Raw genomic sequence first — 10,062 nt, forward strand, 5'->3', positions numbered from 1 at the left:
TAGCAGTACCTGTTGTATTTTATTTGTAATGAAAAAATATAATTCTAAATCGATCAAAACTTGCCACTTTGAGAACTTGCCACTTTTGACTTTTTCCACTTTGAGCACTGGACATCAAATAAATTAATATATAACTTTTTTTTTTTCAGCTGTCAACTTTATTGTAGAAAAACAATCATATATATGTTCTCTGTACATTTAAGAAAGCGTTTTCACAGTAATACTCACACTTTTTTGGGTCCTGTAAACATTGTGAAAATCTTGGTAGTCAATCTTAACACTGAGATATGTGAGAAATAACAGACATCAACATTACATGGTTAACAAACACAAAGAAGAGACCATTGGAACAGCCACATAAAAAGTGTTTTAATACTCATTGCTTAAATGCTTTAGAAATATTTTTGCATAATAAACACTACTTTTACTGATACACAAAACTATGAATGATATTATAAATCGAGATCTATAAAAGTCATGAAAAAAATCTGAAAACAGAACACAGACTGTGCAGCTGTCTGCAGTCTTTAGCCTGCATCAGGAAGTTACAAAGACACCGTCTACTGAAAAAGTCAGAGTGTCTTTCATGTCTAGAGGAAAGGGCAGACGGAGTTCATGTTACAACATCCAGTCACAAGGGCCTCTTGGTTCACATGCCATCCTGCGTACTCCACTTCATGACCTGTGTTAATCAGAGGAGATGCGCTGGATCATGGACTCCTCGACAATGCCTGAGAGAAGTGTTAGATCCTTGTACTGGATCCAGTCCTGCTCTCCCACGCCCCACACAGTGCCCTCCGGCTGCAATATAATATTTCCACAACATTACAAAAATGTTGATGAGCAATACAATGCAAATGCAATGATGATATCTTAGAATGAACAATGAATTATTCATAAAAGTTAGTAATAGTAAAAGAAGAATATCAACAAATTTACAAAAAAAAGGAAAAGCCCAGTACTTAGCTGTGCAAGAAGATCAAGTTAGGAAAACCCTTAAACTGCTGTGCCTTACATCCTTATGGTTACTCTATACATTACTCACCTTTTCTTCTTCTTCATCGACGTATGTAAGGATCACATCTCCCTTCTGAAACAGTAGAAGCACACCTTCATCTGAGTCCTGATCCTGCAGAGCAACAGCCTGGAGAGAGAAAAAAAACAACCTTAAAAATGATAACCTACACAAATACAAATCAATGAATGTGTCAACACTCCCAAAGACACTGTACCTTATAGAGGAAGCCAGGAGGATTTTCATAATCTATCTTTTGGACTTTCACATCTTTGCTGCATCCTGATGCATTTTGATCAGTCTCTCCTTCATCTTTGTTGGAGGTGCTGGATCTTCGAGGGGATGGGACTGGTTCAGTTTTGCCTTGGGCATCTGATAAGGGCTTATCCTCATCGTCTCCATCAGTAGATGCATGATGGGTTTCTTCTGATGCTGCTGCTGATTTAGTTTCCTCCTCTGAAACTGAATCTTGATGTTCCTGGCCGTTGGCTTGCACAGACTCATTATTGTTAGTTTCTGATGCCTTTTCAGTGGCTCCTTCAGTCCGAATCCCTTCACCCTCAGAACACAAAGACTGCCGCTTGGGCGTGTTGGGCTCACTGTCAAAAGAGTTAAAAGACTCCGAGTCTGACATTTCAGATGCTGTGCTTCCTGTGCTCTTTGAGGGAGTGTCCGTGTGCGTGAGGGTGTTGGGCATGCTGGGCATGCTGAGCTTGCTCGCGGCCGGATGATCAGGAGGGAAGGCGGTGTTACAGGGGATGGGAGCAGAGATCGTAACAGACTTTCTCTTCTTTGACTTTGAACTAGTCCCAAGAGGAAGAAAAACAAGCCACATAAAAAGACAATAAAGACCAAGATTCATTGAGGCAATGACATGAGACAATTCTTAGAGTTGCCTTTAATTGATACAATGTCTTCCTGCTCACATGCAATATACAATGGCGACAAAATGTATCTGAGCACTTAATCTACACTTACCACAAAGTGGTATCTCTAAACAAGGAAAATTATATTAAATTCGAAACATTATTTCTCAGAGGGGAAATCTATAATCATTACATAACTTGTGCCAGTGTAATTTTAAAGGATGTAAAAAGTACACTACCACTCAAAAGTTTGGAGTCAGTAAGATTTTTAAGTTTTAAAAGAAATTTCTTAGGCTTATGAGTTTTACTATTAATTTATTTTATATATAATTTATTTCTGTGATTGCAAAGCTACTTTGCAGATTTGAGAAACATTCAAGAAACATTTATTATCATCATGTTAAAAAAAAAAAGTTTTTCAGGATTCTTGAAAAAAAAAAAAAGTATTTATTTGAAACGTTTTATTACAATATAAACATCTTCACTGTCACTTTTGATTAATTGAACTTCTACTTTTTTTTTTTAGTTTTGAATGGTAGAGCAACTTCCCCTAGACTCATGCATAATTTATAAGGCGAGTAATCATAGATGTATGGTATTCATTCCAATAAAGCTGCGGTAGGAAACTTTTGATGCTCTAGCGGTTAATAAACAGAGCTGCTTGCGTCTTGCGGAAGAACATCGTAGCCGGAGCTACTTCTCTCTGTTTATGTCTATGAAGAATCACAAAGGTACTGGGTTACTCCGCTGCGGTATCCCCGAAGCAATCTAAAATAGTCCGAATATAAACACTTATTATAGGTGTACCCTAGTGATTCAGGACAAGCTAAAAACACGGTTTGGAAAATGGCTTCATGGTGTACTCGCTTATTATGTTCATTTTTCTACATTTTGAACACAAACAAAGTTACGGACCGCAGCTCTGATTGGTTATTTTTTTTTACCGGGAGTGATGGAGTTTCTGCAAATGGCAATAGGACCACTGGGAGGAGCCAGAGGAGCTTGATTTTTTTCACAGATTATCTGTCTCATATTCTACTGTCAGGACATAATGACAGGTTTAACAAATATGTAAAAAATATTTTTTTTACAAAAGTTCCCTACAGCACCTTTAAGCTGGTAACAACAAACTGTACAAATTCTTTACAAATATTTTATGAAATATTTTTTTTCTGGAAAAGTGCGGTTACTTTTATTTTATATAATCCCATTTATACATTGCAAGTATGGCTCAAGAGTTTAAACTTATAGGCCACTGTAGATTTTTATAGAAATTAATTATTTGCAAATACAGACATCACCTGTTAAGGCCTTTGACGATGAAGGGTTTGGTGGAGTGCTGGTCTTCGAGAGTCTTCATCATATTATAAATGTTATGATTCAACTGAAACGTGAGATTAAATTGTCAATCAGCAGCAATGAACTAATTACACATTAAACAATGTTACTTGAAAAGAAATCTTGTGAGTCACACTGACTTTTTAAAGGGATAATTCACCCAAAAATTTAATTCTGTCATTTGTTACTCATGTTTTCCAAACCCATAAAACCTTCATTTATCCTCTGGACACAAATTAGGATATTTTTGATGAAATCTGCATAGACAGCACAAGGCCCAGAAAGGTAGTAAGGACATGGTTAATATAGACCATGCAGCTCCTGCGTTAGCAGCACCACACACGTGTCATGGTACTCTTGTGAACGCGAGACGCAGACGGACACGGAAGAGAAGAAATTGTTGAATTAATTTGTATTTTCTGTTTTATTTGTACACAAAAACTATTCTTGTAGCTTCAAATACTTAAAGTTGGACCACTGAAGTTGTATGGACTATTTTATTGATGTCCTTACTACCTTTTTGGGTTTTGAACGTGTCAGTTGCATTGCTGTCTATCAAGTGTCAGAAAGCTCCAGGCTAGAAGCACACAGCAAAACAACTCACAAACACAAATGTTAGACTCTTACCTTACTCATTTCCTCGTAGAAGACATCACGTAGGTTTGAGATGTTCTGGAACATGGTGACATAGCAGCTTATACGGCTGAAAGCAGAAAGAGAGCGTAGCCAAAATAAGTTGCATTATTATTCATCCCACCATAGCACCTTAGTGACAGGAAGGAACTGTCTGAATGCATTTATCTCCTATTAGTTGAATTTTTGTTAATAAAGCTGTACAAACCTTTGATAAAGAACAGGCAGCTCCTCTCTCAACTCCTTGTTTATTTCTTCAAATACTTCCTGTGCTGTATTGAACTCCTCCTCAGCCTGAAAAGAAACATCACCAACAGTCATCCCAATTTTGTTGAACTAGAACCATAAACAATTATATAATGGGATATTTAGATGATCAAATGTGAGCTGACCTTTGATATTTTGGCCTCATCTCTCTTCTTGGAGTTCTGCAGTGCCTCCAGATGATGTCGAGCTGAATCGTAGTCAACCAGCTTCCTTCCTCGTTTAGCCACTCTTTCCTGCAAGATCACAATATTAGAACTGATTTGCAAGTTCTATGTAAAAACCACATGCATTTGCTATTAATAGAACACCATGATATACATCAATGTTACAAACAATGTTACTTGACAATGTTAAAAACAGTACTTGAACACCAACCCTGACAAAGAGCAAAAGCACACTGAACAGACCTGGACTGAAGATAATGGAAAAAAAACATATTGCAATCATATTGCATGCATAATGAAGCAATTTTACAAACTTTGACATCTTGGAACTGTCCGGTATAATTCTCCATTGTTCGAACAACTTGATCGCTGAGCTTTTCCTCATAGTCATTCCACAGGAGATCCTCACTCTGCAATACAAAGCCAAAGAGATGAGGAAGACAAAGAGAGTGGAGAGATTTTTACTATGAAATATCACAAAAAGGCCTAGTTTACCTCCATTATAACAGGCAGGTTTCCTACACCAAGCCAGTCTGGTTCATAGATATCTTTAAGAGTTTGGGACAGGCGTTTGGATGAATCATGCATCGCTGAAAAACAAGGAGTGTACAAAACATCATGTGACAAATTCCTTTTAAACTGTTAGACAATTTGGCAGTAGTCCTAAAGCTCTGTAGTGGTCCAAGACAAGTCATTACAAGTTACAGAGATGAGACTGTTTTAGCAAGAAATGATGAAATCCACCCATGATTATCTGAAGTTTTTTTTTCTTTAGTATTCATCAAGCAATGAAAAACATACATAATTTGATGGAAATTTATTAGATTAATAATTATATTCAATGTACAGTCTAGGTAAAAAAAAATCTTTATACACATTCTCTGAAAACCAATTCTATATGGTTTAGTATGAGGAAAAATGAATTTGACTAGTAGCTTAAAAATAGATAGCAAAAATCAGAGATTTCGCATTTATTTTAGATACTGACAACAACTTCATCCTTTAAGAACACCTGGGGGCTAAAAACAAGCAGTGACTTGAAGGTTTCCACCAAAACTATGCATTTGGTTTAAGCAAGAAGACCACAAACATCTCGAGTCTACCTCAATCTCTTCTTCATATTTTCCTAAGCTTCTGCAAACTGACATCTGGGCAATTCAAGTTGGAGCGTCAACTATTCTTGTAGACATTTAGACAATAAGCATTTTCACTTCCATTTATTAAGATACATTCACTTCCCCAAATGCAGAATGAGAGAAACACAACCAAGACTATCTTTGTCCACTTGTTTTCTCGTGCTTAGAACGAGACACCATCTCACTTTCACAGTCAGCCAGCAGCCTACAGGCCAACCACATTAATGACACCTGAGCACAATTAGTCAGTAATTAGGCTGTACATTGTGCTATTCTCTGAATGCCTTTGAAACAAATATCAAGATTCAATCAGTAATGCTGGGTACATACCAAAAGATAATCAGGCTGATTATGTCCCGATTATCTTGATGGTTCTACAGATAATTTTTATCAGATTTTCCATTAGCAGCCCCGATCGCGAATCATAAATATTAAACATGTTTAATATTTACGATCAGAAATTCTGATGTGTGGGGGGAACCCCGAGAACAAATGCGCGCACGCTCTGAAGATTATCACGTGAAATGAAACAATATCCAATCAGAAAGAAAGATGAATACGTTCTGAGGGACGTAAGATTTAATAACAATTATTTAAAGTTTATTTAATTTTCCAATTTCAAAGAGAAGATCTCTTTACCAAGAGAGAATTGAGAACAAATATATAGAAATATTTTTTGTTTTCATGATTTTGTGACCATTGCTCACCTCTAGCTCACTCTGAAACTTGTACAGACCATGTCCCCACCATCTCCACCCAAACCCTTTTCTTTTTTTCCCCCCATGAAGGTTCTTTGAAAATCATTCAAAACACTATCATTGCAATTTCTTCCTGCATATCGTCCGCAATGCTTATTCTGAAGTCTCGCGATATTTCCTGTGTTCACAGTCAAGACTCTGGTTGGAAATCTGTTCGTGTGTGGTGTGCGGTCTTATAGGGGCAAAACAGTTAAATCTAGGATTTTTTATCTTCATGTTTGTGGTTTGAAAATCTTATAAGTTGTAAAAATTATTTTGGTGTGTACCCAGCATAACTGTCAATTTTAAAAATGTATTATTAAAATAAATGGCTGTACTTGATCATTAGTGTGACAGTACCTTTAACTGCATTGAAGTAAGATTTAACATCCTTATAGAGTCTGATGCCATCTGCCTGGAAAGAAAAAAAAATATTGTGTTGTCTAAAGGCAAAAGGTTTAAGTATCATCATTTTAAATATTTGCTTTTCTAAATAAGTAATTTTTTGATGTTTATTAAAGACCTTAACAGGCAGCTTTTGGGAAATGGAACATTTTTTAAATCAAAATAGAAAATGTACAGGTGTTAAGAAAATTACTTATGTACATAAAAAATAAAAATTTGAAAGCCATATATATTGCTAATGAGCGTCTCTAAAGCTGCTGTAGGTTGTGTTTTTTTCTTAATAAAAAAAAATCTATATATATATTTGGCAAAAAAAAAAAGTTATTTAAGGTTAAAAGAAGAAATTACCTAATTCATTATGTTATCTTGATTACATCTATAGAGTGTAAAACTATCTACCATCATTTAACAAATACAATATATTTTCAGTGGTACGATGTATCCAGGATATGGAATAGGATGTAAAGATAAGTGAGAAACTAGGTCAACACTAGTCTAATATGATTAAGTCTGTTAGTGTTCATAATGAAACATGGTACTAATACCAAACTAAAATAGCATTTTAAAAGGGCTTCCTGGGTTGGCTGATAGCATAAGCAGTACAGAACAGAGGCAGAAAAGGTCAGTCTCTGCAACTGTACAGCAAGTCACATATTGACATGTTCTAAAGGTGGAGTTTCCTGTGCTACTTTCAACGTTGATTCTGTCCATGTTCATACAACACAACTCTTCCAATGCAGTCGCTTTGAAAAACAGCAGTGTCCAATATTGAGTGACAGTCTGTGACATGCATGAGCTAACAAAATCTACTGTGACCTACAGCCAATGTGTCGTTCTCTCAGACATGTACTGATGAAGTACCTGCTGTTTGTTTAAGTTGGCAGAGCACTCCTCAAACTGCTCATCTTTTGTCTCCATGGTTTTCCCCAGTTTCTGAAGGACCTACAAACAACACAATCACATGGAGAAGACCCACTTCTGATCAATCATTTCAGATAAGAACCGCAAGACACTATACCAGGCCGAGTAACAAGATTTGTCACTGTAGGCCGATGTGGTTTCTGAAATATCAAATCGCCAAGCGGTTCCACGTTTACCCTTGAAATATCCGTTGCAGCGATTGCCACTTATGATTAGGAAATATCAGAAATGTTAAAAGGAAGCATTTAACAAACTTAAAAGTTGCAAAATGTGAAAAATTGGTGTTTTAACTTAAACACTATTAAAGTGTGCAGTCTCCTATATAGTAGAGAGGAGGTGAACCTAGGGAGGAAGTGATTGAGGGCAGGAAGTGGTAGTCTTTGTGTTCACACAATTTCATTTGAAACATCTATAACAACTGACACTATATTTACATATCTTCTGAACATTTGTACCAGTTTTCTTTAGGCCTCTAAACATTTTGGAGCAAATATGTTGGACACCCACGTACAAAATACACACCCAGAGCAGCATGACATGAGAGCCAAGGTCCCAAACTAAACTAAAAAAAAAATAGAAAAGAAAAAAAGAACCCCACCTACCTTCTCTTGTGCTCGGTTCATTGATTTCTGAAAGCGTTTGGCCAGGATGCCAGCTCCCGCGCCAATGTTGCCCCCGATGTTAGCACCTAGTTTTCCCTCAGCCATCTTCACTTCTGATCAGCTGGCACACGAGCAATCCTTCTCTCTGGTGTCTCAGCGCTTCCTTCTATAAACTGACGGTTCATGGGCGGAGTGAGCAGTGCGAGTGGGTGTGAAAGCACTGGAACAGTTAGTTTGTTGCGTATATTAGTTTTAAAGACTGAAACTTACGGGACCTCGCGTCACGACGGTACACTAACCGACTGTGCAACATTCCATCGTCTTGTCTCAACGTGTTTGTTATATTGTCATCGACGTGCGACGGCATCATCTAGAACTCAACTAGTCATCAGAGTTTCCTAATAAACATGACGGCTACATTGGGATAAATATACGTCAAACTAAAAACCTCTGCACAGAGAGTGGTTCTATGTCCGCTGGACACTTTTAATGTGTTTTATGACAATTAAATAAATATAAACAATATAAAACTCTGCATTAATTGACTAACGCTGCGCTGAGCCTAGTCTGAGATTTAAATATTGCGTCAGAGCGGCTGTCCGCCAATGGGTTATTTATTTATTTAATTAGTTAAAAGTAAAGTGTAAATGACTGTAAAGGAGAATACGAAATAGCATACTACTATTACTTTTTCTACCATATAAATTTGTAGCAGTTATGTAAGTAAAATTTATCTAGCACCTTTCACAGACAAGGAGTCAGAAAGTGCTTTAGGCCTAAAGTAAAAAAAATTATATAAAAACAAATTAAATACCAGCAGTTCAAATAACACAAAATTCAAACCATGTTGTTAAAAGATTGTCCAAAAGATCTGTACGTTTTTTTTTTTTTTTAGATTCCACAAAACCCATAGCCTTGTTCTCAGTGTTAAAGGAAGCGTGTACCAGAGCCTTAGAGCCACAACACAGAGCATGGTCCACTTTTGTCTTAAGACGTGTATGTTCTAGGAATAATGAAATGGTCTAGGCTGGAAGATCTCAAAGACTGGCTAGGAGAGTGTGCATGTAATAGATCCTGGTCTGGATATAAACGGGTGGCTGACCATGCAGAGGTCTATAACCAATAACCAAAATATTAAAATGAACTCTAAATCAATAGGAAGCCAATGAAGGGCCTTAAGCATGAGAGTAATGTGGGACCATCTGCTGGTCCTAGTCAAAAGCCTTGCACCCATATTCTGTACAGCATGTAACTGATCATAATAGATTTGTTCAAACAGAGTACAGAACATTGAGAAGAGAAGAGATAAAGGCATGAACGAGCATCTCCATCAAACAATAGACAAGCATCTCCATCAAACAATAGACAACAAACAATAGAGCTAATCTTAGCAATGTTCCTGAGATGGAAAAAACATAAGCAAACTACAGACTTATTTAAAATGTAAAGATCTATCAAAAATGACACCCAAATTTCTTATGTCACTGCAGTCAGAGGATGATAGACCCCCAGTAACCTGCCTAATCTTAGGGTGCTGTCAGGGGCAGTAATCATCCGCTCTGTTTTATCAGTATTGTCTGCCATCCATTTGTTTATGGAGACTAAACAATAGCAAAAGGGACAGTTTGTCTAGTCTATCAGTACTAAAGAAAATACAGTTGCATGTCATCAGCATAACAATGATAAGCTTTCATTTTAAAAATTTTAACTAGTGTAATATGGTAGTAAAATTTGATCTATATTAATTAGTTTTGGATTAAAATCATTAATATAAATCATTCAATATATTTTTTATTAATATTTTTTCTTTCAAGTTCTCCTGTTTTGTTGTACAAGACATGAAAACCACACTCTTGTATTAAATCATTACAAATCCCATATGCTAAATCCCATGCTACCACTCATACTTACATATGCAAATAGCATGCCAAAACTGAGATGAGATCCACTTTACACTATCTGTTGTAATTTTCAAGAA

At 36.5% G+C, this 10,062-nt stretch overlaps 1 protein-coding gene across 1 annotated transcript; it reads right to left on the reverse strand.

Annotated features, from left to right (window-relative positions):
* Window positions 1-348: 348 nt before the first annotated feature.
* On the reverse strand, window positions 349-8,669 carry LOC127960057 (bridging integrator 2-like). Its single transcript, XM_052559597.1, has 13 exons — window positions 8,355-8,669; window positions 8,085-8,257; window positions 7,423-7,503; window positions 6,517-6,571; window positions 4,779-4,873; window positions 4,598-4,693; window positions 4,245-4,352; window positions 4,061-4,146; window positions 3,847-3,922; window positions 3,183-3,265; window positions 1,233-1,818; window positions 1,046-1,144; window positions 349-801 (listed from the first exon to the last, which is right to left on the reverse strand). Exons 2-13 carry the CDS (start codon window positions 8,187-8,189, stop codon window positions 688-690), a joined length of 1,584 nt encoding a protein of 527 aa, XP_052415557.1. The 5' UTR covers window positions 8,190-8,257; window positions 8,355-8,669; the 3' UTR covers window positions 349-687.
* Between the last annotated feature and the right edge of the window lie 1,393 nt (window positions 8,670-10,062).

The sequence above is a fragment of the Carassius gibelio genome, chromosome B6 (genome assembly GCF_023724105.1).
Source record: "Carassius gibelio isolate Cgi1373 ecotype wild population from Czech Republic chromosome B6, carGib1.2-hapl.c, whole genome shotgun sequence".
Classification (NCBI taxonomy): domain Eukaryota; kingdom Metazoa; phylum Chordata; class Actinopteri; order Cypriniformes; family Cyprinidae; genus Carassius; species Carassius gibelio.

Bases quoted from the DNA above. Each gene is read 5' to 3' on its own strand.
- LOC127960057 (XM_052559597.1), bottom strand. From the start codon at position 8,189: ATGGCTGAGGGAAAACTAGGTGCTAACATCGGGGGCAACATTGGCGCG. The intron at 7,504-8,084 runs GTAGGTGGGGTT...TGTTGTTTGTAG, and splicing joins TGAACCGAGCACAAGAGAAG to GTCCTTCAGAAACTGGGGAA. The intron at 4,694-4,778 runs GTAAACTAGGCC...TTTGTATTGCAG, and splicing joins ACCTGCCTGTTATAATGGAG to AGTGAGGATCTCCTGTGGAA.